Below are 20,146 nucleotides of genomic sequence, written 5' to 3'. Positions count from 1 at the left end.
GCCGGGTAAAAAATGATCCACGGACCGGTACCGGTCCGGGGACCGGTGGTTGGGGACCCCTGCGTTATATGGTATTCCTGCTACTGGGCTAAATTAAATGAATCATCTACTTCTAAAAAGAGTGAAGTTGCAGCACTGATTGGACATACGTAACTCTTTCAATTGTACATGGAGAATTTGATCAGTAGTAGAGGCCAAATGTTTTACCAAACATTTACAGAAACAGTATACTATATCTTGTTGCCTTGAAAGCATTGCAGTATACAATATCTTCTTGCCTTGAAAGCACTGCTAGGAACAAAGTTTAACCCAGAAGCATCGGTGGTCACAAAATTTACGTCAACAACATCTTAGAAATGGAATCATATGCTTTTAAAAATATCTCAGTTTCTTTGATTACTTTCAAGTAAAGTGAAGAAATTATATTTTAGCCAAATAAATGCACACACACACACAAACCAGCAGTTTGCTGCAATGAAGTCCTCGCTTAACAACCACAATTGGGACCGGCAACTCTGTAGCTAAGTGATGAAGTGGTTAAGCAAAATATTGTATGATTGGGATTGGGATTTTACTGACAGCTTCTCTATTACCGATGCTTGTACAAAACTGGCTGTGACATGCGCAAATGCCGGTCACAGGTCCGAAGGATGCTGCAATGGTTGTAAATGCCTTCTAGTTGTGAAATGCCTGAGTTTTGATCATTCGACTGTGGGGATGCTGTAACAATTGTATGTGTGAGGACTGGTCGTAAAGTTACTTTTTCAGTTTCATTATAACTTTGATTGGTCAACAGGGGCATTGTTAAGTGAGTACTACCTGCATTCTGGTTCAGAGAATGATAATTCAGCAACTCCCCAGTTATGAAACTTTAGTGATATCCTTGTCACACTTAACATACACAATTAACACAGACTTCTCTTTCAGCATTTTTAAGGTTGACGGTTAGAAACCATTTGCGAGTATTTATTTTTGAGCTGTTAAAATACAACATAAGTGGTAATGATATATTACATTATTTACTTACACAGAATCTAACTTAGTTCCATTAAATGCATGGGCTTCTACCACCGTGAAACCATTATTGTAGAGTTTCCTGTTAATAAAAAAAAATACATTATTAGTGTGTTTTGTGTGTTTTTATTCATATTTTGTCAAAAATTATTTTAAATTCAAAATAATAAAATCCAATCAATACTCAGCACTATCTTCTATGACGGGGTGCCAAACTCGCAGCCCACTGGCTGGATGTGTCACCATCTGGCCCTGTCCCCGCCCGGTTTAGCGAAAGGGAAAAAAGTCTTGATACATTACGTGACACTGCCATGACAACACGAGTTTGACACCCCTGTTCATGATTATATGCACATGACTGATGTATTCCACTGTTCTGTAATCCAAAATAAAAAAAAAATGATGTAAAATAACTATGTTGTAAGAACTACCATGAGATGGTCAAGAGCCCAACATCACTTCCTATTTAATATATCTCTTTAAATTTTCAAAATTATAAGAATGCCATTATCTGTAAATCATAGCCATTTCACCATCCTTTGCGATTAATAATTAATAACCCTACCTTGTTATTGTTTGCTCCTGCTACTTCTATTACCAATTCTACAAAGGGTTTCTATATAATTTCAAAAATGTTCAATAAATACTTGATTTAGCTGAGGGTGGGGAGGGCAGCTCAATTTAAACCCAAAAGTCTATCAAAATATGAATAGAAATTTTTAAGGTTAAAAAATTGGGACATGATAGAATTTATTTTCCTGGTAATAATATTAATTACAGTAAAGTTCCAGAGCAATGATGTATTGATTGATGTGTTGGACTAAAGTGGACAGCCTCAAGTTCTAATATATCCTAAGCCACAGAAAGTCATTGAGTAATCTGGAGCTGCTCTTAGCCCAATATATCTCACTGAGTTTCTCTTGATGGGGCAGGTAGGAAGATAGAGTACTCTGTGCCCTGCTACAAACTCCTATACAAAACATGGAATAAAAATCTAATGACTTAAATAAGCTGTTGTGATAGATAGAAGTGATCCATAATATACTATTCTATTGTAAATTAGGGATGGGGCTAGTTTAGGTGATGATGATTTTGCATTATAGGCAGCCATGTAGGCTTATTGGGTCCAATTGCTTAGATCCAGCAGATTTTATCCAATGAATCAGAAGTCTCAAACATGAAGGAACACTTATACTGCAAATAGAAATGATTAATATAGTGAAAATACTTAAGGGCTGTATATAATCATTTGTATGCAATGCTATACTATGAACCAGAACATTAAAAAAGTATAACTATACCTACGCTACTCATCAACTCCCCCTCCCCCTGCCAGGGAGCAGCAAAAGCGACGTTTTTAAGAAAACAACCCACAAAAGCATATTACTTAAAAAGTTTGAAATAGGAAAGCATACCGCTTAAAATGTTTAAAATCATAGGTATACGGAAGCCTAATGCTTATATTATCTCATCAAGTTTTTATTTTTAACTTGATATATACTGTAATTCTACAGTATCCCTATTTAAATGTGTTAAAGCCATTACCTTAGCCATTAATTATCTTCATAATAGGAGGGTAGATAATTGAGAAACAGAGCTTAATCAAGTAGTCTAAGCTCTTCCCCCATAATGGCAAGTATCTCTCTTAGTCCAGAAGTAAATGACACAGGAGTCTTCAGCTATTGCTGAATTATCTTTTCTATATCTCTATAACCAAGAAAGATGCTTATAAATAAATAAAGCATTTTTCTTGGTTATTTCAGCTGGTAATATTGAAAGTTGTAGCTCCAGAACATTTGAAATAATAAGCGCATTGTAGAGTGCAGGTGGTAATTAAGGTTCATCCTTTATTCAGATGATGTCAGAGTTTTATCTAAGCACATACCAATAAATCTAGAAAATGATCCAGCATTGAGGATTGAGCGGTGGAAGAGTCAAAATATAAGACCCAGACAGACAGATTCCTTTCATGCTAGACACAAGAAGCTGTTATAATGAAGAAAATCAACTATTATAGTATCTAGTAATCCAAGCCACTATCTATTTTAGCAAAATAAAATGCAGTGTATATCCTGATGCTATTTCTCATCCCCCACACAAAGGAATCTATCTGGATTCCTTCTAAGAATATTCAATAGATAAACCAAGGCAAATTTCTCTAGCTTAGAATAAATGTATTTCTGAAGTTGTAGAACCACTGTTGAGTGGGGATAGAAAGAATCTCGATCAGAAAATCATTAAAATAAACCATGAAAGCTAATAAAATTATGATTAACAATTGTGAAACTTTGGGGACTTCCTGACAATTCAAATTTTAATAATGAATAACAAAGTCTGTTAAATATTCATGATCCTTTGTCTCTTGTGAAACTCCACTTAGTTAAACTGTGTGTTTCCTGCAGTTGTTTTAAACTTTTGGAGATGTGGAAGAAAATGATTATAACATACAGGAACTTGTAATCATGAGCCATTCTGTTTTTTGATAGAGAAAACAGGAGTCTTGGCAGGGAAGACTAAACGAATGGTGAATGAAATCCTTTTTCAAGTTATCAGTGATAAAGCCCTTTGTAACAGAGATTCTGTAAAGTTGCTCTTGGTGCCAGAATCCACCATGGTCTACAGATGTATTCCAAGGCCAGGCTGGTTTGCATAACTTAATGCCAATGCATAGTACTGCATCTCTGGGCTCCACTTAATTTCTGGTTCAGATCTTATCATTTCAGAATACATGAAACAATACAATACAAAACAAAACAAGCAAAAATGGTTTTATGACAGAATAACATACAGTATAAGGGAGTCATTACATAATCCCTGGAATGCATTTGAAGGCAATGAATTCAGGTATGGGTTATCAGCAATTTCACTGTGAAGAAAAGACAAAAACAGTTTAGCATTGTAATAAAATTATAAAAATGTATTAGTGTAACTCATGGGTATGTGTGCATTTATTTTATTTTCTTATAGTTTTACTATTTGCCATTATATAATCACTTTTGTTTTTGTCTTTGGGACTCAGAAGTGTTTGGATGGACAAAATATTTGCCTTACTTTATGCTTCCATAAAGAAGATTAAAACGGGCAAAAGGGCTTTGTTTTCAATAGCAGCGTCACATTTCATAGTGTATAATTTGACCTCCAATCTTTGGAGGATTCCCAAATCATAAAAGTTACAGCTGTATTGTTACTTTATGAGAGATTTTAGTAGATTAAGGCATTACATCTGTTTCTTATACTTTTTATATTAGATGCATTTTAAAACATAATTTGTCTATCTTTAGAACTTGCGATGAAATAATTTTAATAACTGTTTGTTTTTATTAATTAATAGAATTCCTATTTCAGGAGACAAAGAAACCAATATCAATTCCCCACTTCACATTCAATGTTGAAAGTCAACCTTTAAATGGACTACTACTATTGACTTCTGTTTGGTCCTATTACTTACAGCAAAAAGTTCATATTCACTGAATTAATTTTGGTGAGATCAGGAAAAACGCCAAGTCCAGTATTCAAGATCACACTAAAATAAATAAATAAATAGACAGACAGACAGACAGAATGAACAACAGGTAGCAAGGTGACCCAGTAATGTACTTAATAAAAAAAAAGTCATTTATTGTACTATAGCAGGGCTGTCAAACTCCCAGCCAATGGGCCAGATGCGTCACGCGCTGGCCATACCCACGCACAATTTAGCAAAGGGGGAAAAAGTCCCAATATGGCATGTGATGATGCCATGGTGCTGTGAGTTTGACACCCCTGCACTATAGCATCAACACTCTTTATTAATAGCTCTCACAAAAAATCTGGGCATTTATATATGTACATCTTTGTAGATCATCTGTTAGATTAATAATTAGACAGACAAGCAGCATGTAAAATATTTTAGGATTAATAATTAAATTTAGAAAAATAGATCTGCTTAAGTTCCATTCTCAGGCAAGATCTGGCAGATGCTTGCAGATCCCCTTGTAATTGCTGGCTGATATATTCTAATTTCCTTGTAGATTGATTATAAAACTGTAGTTTCATCTTTACAATCATAATTTATTCTGATTAGGCTTATAATCAGATGATACAGATAATAAAGCTAAAGATGTATTATTTTTTCTGAGAATTTTAGAAGAACCTAAATGTTTATTTCATAAAATAGGAATTTGATCTTGGATCAAAATGAATTTTAACTTCAGCTTACTGTAGAAAATGTAATATATTCTTAATTTTTGCAACTGTTGGCTGCATGTAGTATTGAGCATTTAATGACTCATTCATTTTAAAATTTGTTAATTGGTTAGCATAAAAGTAACTGAATGAAAATTATGTTAATAAAATTAATTATTTGGATGGCCTTCTCCAGGAAATTACATTACATGGATTTTATGCAATAGAATTTAATTCTCAACTTCTGGTGACACTTCCGTCGAGGATGGATGGAGACCGCAATTGTGTGCAGCTTCGATCCGTGCTTACCCTGTTGGAGGGGTTCCTACAGGACCAGAACCATCAGACCCACCTTGGAGGGGTGGGAGAAGAGGGGGACACTGCCAGCCGGGTTGAGGGGAGCTGCATCTCCCCTCCCTGGCTTGGTATACTCTCCTGGAAGACAGGGTGAAGCGGCAATTTTAATGGCTGCCCTGAAGATGGGAAGCTACCGGGACTTAAGTGTGTGCTGGAGTGGTGAAGTGGTGAGCAGCATGTAACCAGATAAGAGAAGCTGAACATTTTGTTTTAATAACCCCGAAAAGCAGAAAGAAGGATTCCTTGCTTGAGAGTATAACAGCAGCAAATGGAAAACAAGAAGACAATATAAGGTAAATAAAAACTGGACTATAAAAGAGCTATAACGAAATTAAAACTTTGAAAAGTGGAAGCGATATAGAGCGCCACCTAATGGTACAAGACATTTTCCCTGGATGACTTTATGGAAAATTACTGGTCTTTTAAATGCATGAATGAGAAAAGATATGAAATAAAAGACTTTAACAGAACAAGAACCCCAGAAGCTTAAAAAAAAGGGGGGGAGATTGCAGCAAGAAGATAAATGAAGGCAATATCTTGGCACTGTTGGGGGTTGACTGTGCAAAGGCAATAGACCAATAAGGAAAAGAGAAATAAACTGAGTCTCTTGGCAAGGATTACAATTAACTTTAATAAAATAAAAAAATAACACAATTGATTAAAAAATGGAAGAAGCAAGCAAAGAATTAGTGTTGGAACTGCAATCTGTGAAAGAAATGTTAAAAGAAAGAAGGGGACTATTGGACATTGGCAGAAAAAGTAAAGCAATTTATAGCAGAACAAAGGAACCTTAGAGAAGAGGAGCCAAAGGAAGAGGAAAACAGCCAAGATGAAAATTCAGAGGCATTGCCAAAAGACATAAAAGGAACTAAAACTAAGACATTTGATGACAGAGATAATAAATAAAAAAGAAAAAGCTCCCAAGAGTAAGCAAAAGAAGAAGAAGCTGTACAAGAAGAAATTTCAAAAAAGAGAAAAGGAAAGGGTGGGAGGAAAGATGAGGGACTGGCAAATGGAAATAAAAGTAATATTAGAGGAAAAAAGAGGGATAAAGAGGAAAGGCCAGGAAAAAGGGGAAAGCTGGCTAAAACTAAGAGAAATGACAAGGCTGAAAGATTTAGAGATAAGGGTTAGATATAGCATAAAAGGGGAGTACCACATGGGAATGTATCTTTGTATTTTTTATTAGAAATGTAGACATGGGAGATTTCAAGTTTATAACTTACTGGGAATTACTTTAAGATTATTAGATAATTATAGATGAGAAAAATGAAGAAGGAGTGAGAGATATTAAGAGGGTTCTATTGTCATTAATCCTTTCTCTCTCTCTCTCTCTCTCTCTCTCTCTCTCTCTATCTATCTATCTCTCTCTCTCTCTCTCTATATTATATATGTTTTCTTAAGTTTTCAGGTACTACATGTATGGTGTTCGGCTTGGTTCGGGTATTTTCCCACGTCATTGTAGTTCTTTAAAGTTGTAGCAACGTTTCAGCAGAATCTCATCTGCCATCATCAGGCTTCTGTATTGTGTCCGTCTGTGGGTCAGACTTTTACAGTGGTTTCAGATTTAAATTTGGGGCAGCCTATTGCTGTGCCAGAATGGTTTTTCTTCATCCTGATTGGTTGGGAGTCTTGGTCTGTGTTTATTGGTCTCGGAGTTTGCTGTGTTCTGCTTGATGGGTGTTTCTGATATCTTCTGTCTGTTTTTTGGCTCTTTTTGTATCTTGATTGGCTGGCAGCATTGTGTTACTTTAATGGAGGTCTTTAGTGCAGCTTGGCTTCGGGTAAATGGACGGCTATCATTAGTTAGGAAGCTGGGTTTCATCTGGGTGCCTGGTTGGGGTGTGTTTGAGCTGGAGGTATCAGGGGATCTGTTTGTGCCCAGGTGTTTGCCTGGCTTGTGGTGTGAGATTTTTTGTTTGTGAGTGCAGGCTTCCAAATGATTGACAGCCTGGTGGAATCATCTCTTCTGTTCATGCTTTCTGGTCTTTTTCAATCTCTATGGCTTCTCTGATGACTCTGTGGCTAGGGTTTTCCATAGTGGCCAGGGTTTTGGTGCCATTGAAGTTGATGCTATGACCTGTAGCTTCCATGTGTTGGACTAGTGAGGAAGTGTGTTCCAGCTTTTTGACTGCATTTTTGTGTTCATCCAGGCGGGTACTTATTCTTCTATTGGTCTGTCCAATGTATGTGGCCGGGCATGATGCACAGGGACTTCGTATACGCCTTGGTTTTCCAGGTCAATTTTATCTTTGGGGTTGCTAAGGATGGCTGCTATTTTTCTGTCTGTTTTGAAGGCAGTCCTGATGTGATGTCTGTGTAGTACCTTACTAATTTTGTCTGTAGTACCTCTTATGTAGGGCAGGACAGCTGTTCCATAGGTCTGTTCATCTTCTGGGTCTCTATTATGTTTCAGTGTGTTTTTGTGGATCAAGCTGGTGATTTTGCTTTTGTGGAAGCCGTTGGCTGTCAGTACTTTAGTCAGGGTGCATAGTTCAGCCTTAATGTGTGTCTTGTCTGCCAGGCGTTTGGTTCTGGTAATAGTGTTTTAGCCACGGAGTTTATCTGTGCTGGGTGGTGGTGGGATTGGGCGTTGAGGTACCGGCCAAGCTGCACTAAAGACCTCCATTAAAGTAACACAATGCTGCCAGCCAATCAAGATACAAAAAGAGCCAAAAAACAGACAGAAGATATCAGAAACACCCATCAAGCAGAACACAGCAAACTCCGAGACCAATAAACACAGACCAAGACTCCCAACCAATCAGGATGAAGAAAAACCATTCTGGCACAGCAATAGGCTGCCCCAAATTTAAATCTGAAACCACTGTAAAAGTCTGACCCACAGACGGACACAATACAGAAGCCTGATGATGGCAGATGAGATTCTGCTGAAACGTTGCTACAACTTTAAAAGAACTACAATGACGTGGGAAAATACCCAACCAAGCGAACACCATATATATATATATATATATATATATATATATATATATATATATATATATATATATATATATATATATATATATTTCTAAAATATGCTAATGACTATCTAAATGATATTAGGAAAACAGAGAATATGATGACGGGTGAAAATCTGGTATTAATTATGTTCAAAAAATGTGAATTAGGGTTATATAAATGCTATAGGTTGAAATTGGTTAAAGGGAAGTAAAAGGGGAAATTAACTCTGTTTTTATTTTTTTCTTTGTGGTATACATGTAATAGAAAATGCAATTGATTATACAAAGGATATGAGAAAATAGAAAACATGAACTAGAAGGGATTATGTGGGAATGTAAAATATTTATAATGAATGTATTATATTTTTGGCTAAGTGGAAACAAAGAAAAAATATGAAATGATTATATGAATATCTCTGGAATATATATAAGATATATCATAGATGGAGGGATCTACCATGTGGATCCTAAATGTATTAATCTTACTTTACTTTTATTCATTTTTTCTTTCATTGACTGTCTAATTATATATTGGTCTTGAGAAAGTTATAGATGATAACAATACATAATGTAACAAAAAATAGGTGGTAAGCTGAAAATGGAAATAATAGGGGATAAAGAATTGAAAATATACATGAGGATGAAATGATTTTGATATTGAATTAATGAACTGAATATGAAAGGGAAATTTATCTAAAGATCAGTTGAATGGATAATAACTAGGGATGATATTAATTAAGAAAGTTGAAAATGTAACTATGACTGTGTATAAATATTGTAATCTGGAACCACATTGCTCACGTGAAGAGATGTGTAAAAAATAAAAATAAAAAAACTTTGGGAAAAACAAAAGAATTTAATTTTCCAGAGCATTGATGATACTCATGGTCACACTAAATTAAGACATTTTATACAGAATGTGAACCTCTCCTTAATTTAGAATTCAAGAGTGAATTCTTCTTTTCCAAATGAACCCTTAATTTTCTTAAACAGAATATTGCACCCTATTTTTATGCCCTGCAATATATAAATGGCATTATAAATATATTTTAATAGTCATAGGTTTTGTCCTTGCAGAGGCTGAAGTTGACTCTTTGGTCCTTATTATTTCAAGATAATCCTTCATAATCATATATTGTTTAATTTAATTATTTGTGATCGGTTCTTCCATCTAAGGTGATTATTCTTATAATTTTGCTGGAACATAGTAATCAACATTATATGAGAATACTATAAAATGTTGGCAATTGTTAGGGAAATAAGTAATTAAATAATTCTTAATTTCTTCACTGGATAGTGCTTATAATTTGATTTTGAAATTATGATTTATTATTTCATTTTTAAAAAATTATATCATTGATTTCCAAGATCTCTCAGCTGTTAATAGTAAAACATAAAACCGCACACCACTCTCTCTCCATTCTCCTCTTTCTCTCTGGCTCTAAACGATTAAAATAAATTATTAACACTTGCCTAAAATTAATCACTGGGCGTTGGATTGTGTACAAATTATTTAGAACAGGTTTGTGTCAAATACAGTATTTTAAGCCATTTATCTTGCTGCTTGTAGTCCTATTGTTCATTCATCAACAAATTATGGGGCCTTTCTTTCTGACAAGTCAGAAAAGCTACTAAGAAGCAATTGTATCAACTGACCTAGTAAGTTAGCCCCCCCACCCCCCCTTATTAACAGAATCACTGGTAGGATCTATCACAAATTCTTCCCTGATTTTTCGGAAACCAACTGGATTCTATAGTCCAGGGGTGTCAAACTTGTGGCATCACATTGTCGTCACGTGACATATCACAACTTTTCCCTTCTTCACTAAACTGGGGGTGGGAGTGGCCAGTGAGTGATGCATCCAGCCCATGGACCACGAGTTTGACACCCCTGCTATAGTCTTTTTTGGATTAAACAACATGTTCTAATGTTTTAATTTTCCTATAGAAGTAAAATATAGACACTAAAGTAAAATAGACGGCAGTCCTTTCATGAGAGTGGAGAAATCAGAAACATACCAATCCATGGAACATCTTGGTCAAAACAAAAGATTAAGTTTGTCTTGTCTACCCTAAGTGTAACTAATGAGAATAGACCTGTGGCTTTCATGGTGCTAGATTTTCTGTACTGCATGAACCAGCCCCAATGTGGATATTGAAATTATTTAGCAGCTTGAATCAGGGATTCTGTAATACCACCTGTCTAGTCAGTTTCCACTGACATTCGCTAGTAATGTACAGTATTTGGAAAGGTATTGCTTTTTGCATTTTGCTGGTTAGTGGCTCCTTAAAGAAGTCACTGTCAGGGCCTTGTTTTCCCCCGCTCCCTTTTTCTGGCAGCTAAAAAGACCAAGGAGTAAATTTTTAGTTGACAGTCACATTTTTCTCTTGATAACGAAGTCTATGCAAATCAAGATAGAAACTACTTTGCAAGGCAATAGAGGCAGTCCTCGATTTACAACAGTTCATTTAGTGACCATTCAAAGTTACAACAGCACTGGAAAAAAGTGACTTTAAGCTGTTTTTCACACACATGACCATTGCAGTTATCCCCATGGTCACTTGATCAAAATTCAGATGCTTGGCAACTGACTCCTATTTATGACAGTTGCAATGTCCTGGGCTCATGCAATCACCTCTTGTGACCTTCTGACAAGCAAAGTCAATGGGGAAGCCAGATTCAGTTTACAACCTTGTCACTAACTTAACAACTACAGTGATTCACTTAACAGCTGTGGCAAGAAAAGTCATGAAATGGGACAAAAATCACTTAACAAATATCTCACTTAGCAACATAAATTTTGGGCACATTTAGGATCGTAAGATTTCCTGTATACTGTTGACTATATTTTAGCAACTAGAAGGTACAGGTAGTATATTGACATACCCTTAGGATGCACCTGAACAATGATTGTCGGAACTTTGTTTAAACTACTTACAGATATTTCAGCATTGGGAGGTTCATAAAGGCTTGATTATCTATGTATCTCAGATTTTTAGCATTTCGAATGTCTCTGTTGAGAAATAAGCACATTTCCAGAAACATTATTTATGTTTGTAAATTAAATGTATGCACAAAAATGTAACAATAGATATAAATTCACCTTCCAAATGGACAACTATTTAAAATCTCAGCTGCCAAAACATCTCAGGGAGACATTTATCCCAGCTTGATACAATGGTTAGATTTGGGAGATTCCAGTCTATCCCATACAATGAATGTACATGTATCTGTGGAGCTGAAGTGGTAGAAGACTTGACTCATATATTATTTGATTGCTGTTTGTATAAGAGGGGTGGAGAGATAAGTACCTTGATCCAAAAATTAAATATATGGCCCAGTGGGCCCTATATTAAAACAACATACCTCATGTGTGGCCAGAATCTGAAAACGACATTTAATGCAGCACAATTTTTAACTAAAATGGTCTGACTGAGATCAACATATGTGGACCAGATTGGGGTAGATTGCAGGGGTGATACAGAAGTATAATGTTATGTCATTTTATTCTATTTTTGTAAATGAAACATAAAAATATAACAATAGATTCTGGAAAACATAATCTTACAGAATTTATGGCTTCTTGGTGAATGTTTTGTGCAAAATATGTAAAACATATTGGCTTCAGTCTTTCAGTATTATTATTTAAGGAAGACTAATTCTGGTTCTCTAGGTTAATTATATTGCAGACAATTAACAAGACTTTTGATTTGCTTATTGAAGTAGATATTGGCTCTGGTGAAAAAAAAATCATACTGTAGGTACTGAAATTAATTAATGTCTCACCACAAAAGCATTCGGCTTCCTCATGAGTCTGAAAAATAGATAATCCTCAGGATTTTAGCTAAATACCATATTCATTAATAGTTTAAAAGTTAAGCAATTTATTTGGTATTATCATATAGTTGGACACCCTTCAATTTGTTTGTATTGGTACAGGTAATCCTTGACTTACAATAGTTCATTTTAGTGAACGTTCAAAGTTACAATGGCACTGAAAAAATGACTTATGACTGTTTTTCACATTTACAACTTTCATAGCGTCTTCATGGTCACGTGATCAAAATTTGGACGCTTGGCAACTGACTCATATTTATGATGGTTGCAGTATCTTGGGATCATGTGATCACCTTTTGTGACCTTCTGACAAGCAAAGTCAATGGGGAAGCCAGATTCACTTAACAACCATGCTACTAGCTTAACAACTGCAGAGAATTGTGCATGTTAAAGACTGGGGGTACTATGCATGCAGAGACAGCCAAATGCTACGTAATGAAAAGGAATAATTATATCTGACTACTAGAGAGCCAAGAACTAAAAAATGGGAGATGGCTCTTCTTCTTTTAGACTCCTTGATTAATTCGATTGCCTATAATTTGGAGTACTATGTTGTATTTAATAGTTCCTGCATTGTTTCTTAAAGCCTGAGTACTTCCATCTAACTTTCTATGAAAATAAAGTTTTCAGACTTTTATATCGTGGTATACTTTATAAAAAATGTTAAACTCTAAATAAAAGCTATATAACTCCCTAAATTGTTAGTAAAATCAAACTTTAAGTAAACTAGGATGATGACTTTAAATATTATTTTTAAAATAATAATTTAATAAAATAAAAAAAATCAGACTTCTAAAAGTTGCAACATAAAGGGTGCATTTCTACAAAACCATAGAAGCACACCATAATTCTAAAGAATCTTTCATCATAGAATCATATCAAGCTATTACCATTATAGTCAAACCTTTTAGCTTTTTACCCATTAAATTTATTTGTTTTTGTTTAACTTTTTCATTACTCCCAATTCTTGGGTCAACAGCAACATATAGCAACTATAACTGCAAAAATATTAGAAATTGCTTGCTGTAAAATAAAATGTTGTTCTTAAATAAGTCACATGCAAAATATACTGCATTTAAACCTTATATGCAGTGATTAAAAGATGGGTCTAGAAAGACAATAGTATAGAAAATGATAATGGAAAAACAGATCTCACTGAACTCAGAGGGAGTTCCTTTTAAGGAAATACGTGTAAGGTTATCAATTACAGCTTTAAGGATATAGCTCCCAAGATGAACTGTAGCACTTTTAAAGTTCATCTTCAGAACTAATTTACAGTAGCCAATTCATACAACCAATTTGATCTATGATATATACATATTGTATATTGTCAGGGTTCCAAGTAACAGCCCGCATGAAATCAAAATTCCAAGGCCAAAGTCTTCCTCAAAGTATAGATTTATTAGACATTTTGTATTGGCACATCTGGTGAAAACCCAACTCTGAAGACCCTGGATTTTCCCCACCCAAACCAAAGTCCAAAGTTCTTTCCCCCATTACACACAAGCACCATATCATATGCCCCAATCAGGTCCTTTCTCCCATCCTAGAGTCCTCTGTCCACTCCCCTCCAGGTGCTAGTGAGAACGTGCTTGGTTCACAGAGGAAAAAATGTTATTTTAGCTACATGCTTCCCCACTATCTCTACTCTCTCCTCCCTTTCCCACAGCTCCATCCAACCTTCGTGGCAACTTTGAAGACGCTTAAATATGGCTCCAGGGTTGAAATATATATATTTTCAATTAAGTTCCAGCAGCAGCCTTCCATGTCCGTGAAATGGTCTAATGCCAGAGACAGCTATAGAGTGAAACAGAAGGGCATGAGAAAATCACAGAACACTATTTATGGAGAGGAGAGGAGAGGAGAGATTACTGCTCATGATTTGGAAGGATTTATTTTAATCTACTTACATGTGAGTGACCTTGTTTAAGTTGTTGAACGAATAAGCCTCCAACACCTGTAGCATTGTATCTATGCTGATATAGCTACACAGAAGGAAGGAAGAGAAATAAAATTCAGACATCAAGACAGATGACAAGCCAAGAGAAAATTCATTATATGAACAAAGTGGTCAACCAATCATTGGAAACACAATCCAAAGACTTCCCCCTCCTCTCATTAAAAAAAGCACATTCATGCACTGGAACCTTAAGAGTAAACAAACTGACTTAGATCCCATTTAAATATTGCTCTAAAAACAATGGTTTTTCCCCCTTTTCAATGTGAAATATCTTTTTCATTCTTACTGGAACAAAAGAAGCGGTGTACATGTCTTTGGAGGCTAAAGTCAATACTAGGCTCTAAAGAATCAGCCACATGTGGCAATTTAAGGAAGGGAACAGTGTCCCTCTTCCTCTCTTGAAGGGCACCTCAGGTTGTAGGGATCGGGAAAAAGGACCTCCTATAGGAAACAAGGTTCAGAAAAACCAGATTGTCAGTCTAAATCTGAAAACAGAAATATGAGCCTGAATGAGCCTCAAGTCTTTCACAGAATGACCATGAAGGCCTTTTGCCATTGGGTTACTGACAAATGGATTCAGTAGGGAAAATCAGAAGAGAAGCAAATTCTGCATCTTTTCTTAAAGGCTGAGATATAAATATAGGAGGAATTAGGTGTTGGGGTATTTTTTTTAGGATTTTAAACCAATAAACAGCATCGTGAAGTATATGCAGAAGTAACCGATGCAGTTATCTTATAACAGGGGTGTCAAACTCAATCCCATTGCGGGGTGTATCAGGATTTTGTTTGCCCCTGGGAGGCTGGGGTGGGTGTGGCCTGGAGTAGGCCAATCCCTCACCATCTCTGGGACGGCTCTGCAAGACAACTCTAGATCCATCATGGGCTGGATCCAGCCCGTGGGCTGCGTCTTTGATGTGTCTGCCTTATAACTTCTATTTTTAAGAGTTCAAGGACAGCTCAATGTAGAATGGCTTACAACAATCTACAAATGCTGAAAATGTATTTCATGTTTAGCTGGTATTTTTCAAAACGAGATATTCAGTTTCCTGGTAACTATGTGGCAATGACATTCTAAATGGCCATCGAGTATTTCATGGTTAAGTGGGTTGGAGCTGCATGTGTAGAAAACAGCTTGCACCTGAGACAATGTTATATAAAACACAGTAATAAATGAAAACAGTTTATAAAACAAGTGAAAATAAAGCAGAAGTACGTTTAGGAGCTTTACAGTCACTCACGTTAGTATGCATAGCTAACAAAATTTGATTAGCTGAACTAAAAACAAATCTGATTGACGTAGAAATATGCAGTTCTCAAGTTTGCTACTTGTGGATCAGTGATCCAGGTCATCACTGCACGTTTCAAGCCTCACCTCTTTTTAAAACATGCATCAAGTTACTTTGAGTTTACTCTCCTTATTCCACTCCTTGGACAACTCTATAGTCAGCATATTTCCTAGGCAGGCAGGAGCAGAGGACATTGAGGGACTATTTGTCACGGAGATGAATAGCTTAGGGTGGTTGTGTTGTTCATGTGCATATATATTGTTTCTTAATGATATAAGCAAAGCTGAAAGAAATTTGTAACTAGAGGTCAGATGCTCTCTTATTGAATATCCCAGATAGGAGGGAAACGATGCTACTTGAAGGCTTTGAAGTAGCCCTGGCTAAAATAAATTCAATAAAAGTTGAAAGAGATTCTCCTTTATATTCTTCCAGAGCTACATCCCAACCTCATAAATATTTGAACATGGACAGGATCTGCTTATGTTTGCACTGTGCTTATTTAGTTCCTACGGCAAAGCTGCAAGAGTGCATGATGCTGCAAAGGTTTGCTTATCAGCAAGCTTGTTGTAGAGCCTGAAGCTAATTAGAGCTGCAAGGAAATGATTGGCTCAAAATCACCCATTAGTTTTGGTGCCTAAGGGAGGACTAGTACCTGGTCTCTCTGTTGTTTATCCAGCACTTTAACTACTAGATCATATTATCTGTCCGTCTCTCTCTCTCTCTATGTAGATATTTAAATGTTTGCGCCCTGCAAAGGTAATCCTCAAGGGAAAGGCAATCAGTATTACTAATAAGCATGAAACTGTAACACAACAATACTGCATAATTATCACAGCAATTACCCATATAGATATGTATTCCTAGACCAAAAAACACTATAATCAATACAACCTGGGTATTTTGATATATCCCTGAGCTCTTTCCTTCCCCAAAACTTTCTACTGAAAACAACTAACATGTTTGATTGACACCTAACCTATATACTTGCAAGATTGAAGTCAGCACTCCCAAGTAAACCAGCACAGCTGAAATTGTTTGACCAAATATATTCTACAAATGTATTGACATGGTTCAGACAATGGCTTAGGAAATCTGAGACAAGATAATTGATTTTTCTATCACTTCATCAAGTTCGTGCAATTCTTGATGGGTTTTTTTTCTATCTCTCTTGCTTTTTTTCTGTCTGTCTATGCATTTGTGTGTGCCTTTGAGTCAATGTTGACTCCTGGCAACCACCTGAGATAATCCCTGCAGTTTTATCACCAAGATTTTTGAAGTGCGCTTACCACTGCCTGGTTCCTAGATCTAAAACTAAGAGGGAGTGATTGGCTAAAGGTCACCCATCTAAGGTGGAAATCTTATAACTCACAATCTCACCATTTCTAGCCAGGTGCCTTAACAAGTACAGCAAACTGGCTGTCAATCTTTTCTTTTTAGCTGCAGCATTAAACAAGCAAGAGAGCAAATATTGCTTATTTTAAGAAAATAATGTAGATAAAAACTTACATCTTGGAGATGTTGGGTAGTCTGGAGAATGCTTCACTAGGAATTCTTTTCAGATATGTATCCATAAACCTCCTGTAGGAACAAAGCTTAAAAAATTAATATATTTTCAAGATTATTATGCTGTTCAAATTCTTTACAGTAATGGTTTTTAAATCAGAATGGAAATAATAGCAGTGGAAAACATGGATTACATGACAGATGGACAGTTTATTAAGTTTGCTTTCTAACAAGTTTGAATTATTTTCATCAAACTTTATACGTGCATTGAACACTCAAGTAGAGATAGACTTTTCCTGGAGGGTCATAAAATGAGTGATAACACAAGCATAGAACTTTTTGCTATTGTTGCTCTGTCAGTGAAATGCTCAATCACTGATCTTGAAGAAAGAGGAGATACTGATAAATTTCTACCTAGACACCAGATTGACATAACTGAACAAAAAATAAAATTTTTAAAGAAAGATCGTAAAGAATAATACAAATTTTGTGTTATCAATTTTTAAGGTAAGAGCATGTTCCTTTTTCTTCAATATTACAATATCTATACAAATGATTTTGCAGCATCTGAACACCAAAATAGTCAGAATTTTATGCCAACTGTAAGACTTTAAGAAATTTCACTTCAGACATTGATGAAACATTCTATATAACTTCTTATATCTAATTACGATTTATAACTGATATTGCATATTATTGAATGGGTTGTTTCAATATTTTTTAAATTTTTCTTGTAAAAATAAACTATCATAATCACTGATCGCACTGGACAAGAGATTTTTCAAAAGTTTTGTTTTCTGAAAACTTGATGATTATGATAGACCCCTTGAAACTGAGCATAATTATAAGTTGAGAATGACTATATCATGCAGGAATCTTGAAAACATGAATTAACTTTTAATAACTATAATGTATTTAATCACATTTCTGACATGCTGCATGATATCAGGAGCACTAAAAGTGTTTTGCTGCTGATTTTCATTTGAACACAGTATATGAAGCAATTCAATGCAATATCCAACAATCAGATACTAGTCAGCCAGCATTGATGGATTCCAATTTCTCTGATATATTGTTCCAGTGTGAAAATGTCCTTTTACCACATTCATCATTGACTGCACCTAAATTTTGGGAAAAGAAATCCAAGTATGGATGCAGAAAATGAATCTTCAATTACATGTTGCACTTCATGGTCTTGTGCTGTAGAAAGTTTGTCAACCCACTGAGTATAGTTTGCTGCTCTGTGGTTGCCAAGAACATTCTCAGTAATATCCTTGGGTATTTTTCAGGTGATTTCCTCTGGCCCCACTAATAGTCCTTTAACTGTTTGTCATTGATGATGTATCTGATCTATGGACCATCAAAAATACCTTCCTTATTCTTGGCATCAGTTATATTTGGAAATATCTGTCTCAAATAACAAAAACTTTCCTTGTTCACCGCTTTCACAAAATTTTTCATCAATCTGAGTTTTATTTGAAGAGGATGCATAAATATCTTTCTTGGTCCTCAAGTGATTCAATATGCTCTGAGTGCATGACTGGGCTATACAAAGCATACATATAAGAAGCACTTGCCAAAACAGATTCCCATAAAACAATACATGATAGGTTAAATTATAGGTTATTTTCCTATTGATACACCCAAAAGTATTGAGGAAGCACATTTTTTTGTTTTCTGGTATTATTATGCATTACAATATAAACTTCCGGAAAGGGTGACTTTTGGTGGTATACTATTTGTTGCAATCCTTCCTCGAGTTTTCCTTTAGAGGAGGATTGATGCAAAAATTCCTAAATTTAAATATTTTCCCATCAGTGTTTTATTAATCTAAATCATACCATAGTCATCCTGCAATTTTCTATTTGTTATGTAAGGTAATGATTGCAAAAATGAAACGAGATCTATACTAGAGCTGCTGCTATAATCATATTTGAAATTCATCCCAACTCCTAGAAATCACAGATCATTCCTCTGCAAGATAGGAATGAACTGTTACGTAATCCATTAAATGATTGTTAGCAATGATTTAAAGTAGTTTATTAGAGTGTATATTTGCACAATATTGCATATTACACTAACACACACATCCTGTAGAAATAATTCTTTGAGTATTGAAATTAACATGATCAAAACAATACCACCCATACATCAAACAGGGAGAGCAGATTATAAAGTAGATTAAAGCTGATAGAACGTGGTAGAGAGAAATCTGAAAAAAAAATCAATAATAAGAGGGAATCAGATACATTAGAAGAAAATTATCTGCATTTTTTTGCAGCTTTGACTTTTAATTACTGTAAACATAATTCTATACATTCTCTTTCTCTCTTTTTTCTTCTTCTATCTAATTCTCAGAGAAGGTCTGAATAAGTTTCTTCCATTTTCTTTCTTTTCTTCAAGGTTTTTCATAAGTGGAATGCAAGAAACTGAATGGCCCAAGGTCATTCAGCTGACTTTGTCCCTGTCCCTTCACCATCTGCCTAACAATAATACCAATGTGACCCTTGAGTGCGTTTACGAAATCATTCAAATAACAGCTCAAGCTTGTATCTATTATAAATTGGGGTTTTTTTTCTTTTAAAAATGTTGCATACAATGCTTCATATTACAGCTGTCAGGATATTTCTTCTGTTGTATCAGTGTCTATGGATATTCCAGATTTCTGGAATGAATTCAGCAAAAAACATTCAACCCTCTAGGATTAACAAAACGAAGAGAGAGCTTCAGGCAAAATCCTATTAATTTTACACTTCTAAAATAAGGAATAAAAGCTTTTACTCTCTTTCACAAATGTTTCCCAGAGAATCTTACTTTAAAAAATGCTGCGGTTTAAAAATCAATTGTTTTAAAGAAGTGTATTCTATTTATTCTTGAAATTTTCATAATTATTAATATTGTAGTGGATTTTATACTAGGTGTTTACAAACAGGATTGACTTATTAGGTTATTTAAGTCAAATATTCCTGTGCTGAAACTGGAGATAGATTATAGAAGATTATTAGTATTAGCTAGTAAATTAAAATGATAGCATATAAATAAGGGAGCAGTCATCGAT

The 20,146-nt window shown here is 35.2% G+C and overlaps 1 protein-coding gene across 1 annotated transcript in view; it reads right to left on the bottom strand.

The window, feature by feature from the left end:
* TSHR (thyroid stimulating hormone receptor) overlaps positions 1–20,146 on the bottom strand; it is a 50,580-nt gene that overhangs the window by 17,106 nt on the left and 13,328 nt on the right. Inside the window, exons 3-8 of the mRNA XM_026664259.2 lie at positions 17,092–17,163; positions 14,250–14,324; positions 11,441–11,515; positions 4,463–4,537; positions 3,803–3,880; positions 1,028–1,096 (exon numbers count right to left, since the gene is read on the bottom strand). Of these exons, the coding sequence (XP_026520044.1) occupies positions 1,028–1,096; positions 3,803–3,880; positions 4,463–4,537; positions 11,441–11,515; positions 14,250–14,324; positions 17,092–17,163 (444 nt within the window). The remainder of the gene's footprint in view (positions 1–1,027; positions 1,097–3,802; positions 3,881–4,462; positions 4,538–11,440; positions 11,516–14,249; positions 14,325–17,091; positions 17,164–20,146) is intronic.

The sequence above is a fragment of the Notechis scutatus genome, chromosome 1 (assembly GCF_049901735.1).
Source record: "Notechis scutatus isolate UNSWTSFEM ecotype Mainland chromosome 1, rNotScu1.2, whole genome shotgun sequence".
NCBI classification, from domain to species: domain Eukaryota; kingdom Metazoa; phylum Chordata; class Lepidosauria; order Squamata; family Elapidae; genus Notechis; species Notechis scutatus.
The sequence above is the reverse complement of the archived record's forward strand: the minus strand, read 5'-3'. Positions and strand labels throughout refer to the sequence as shown.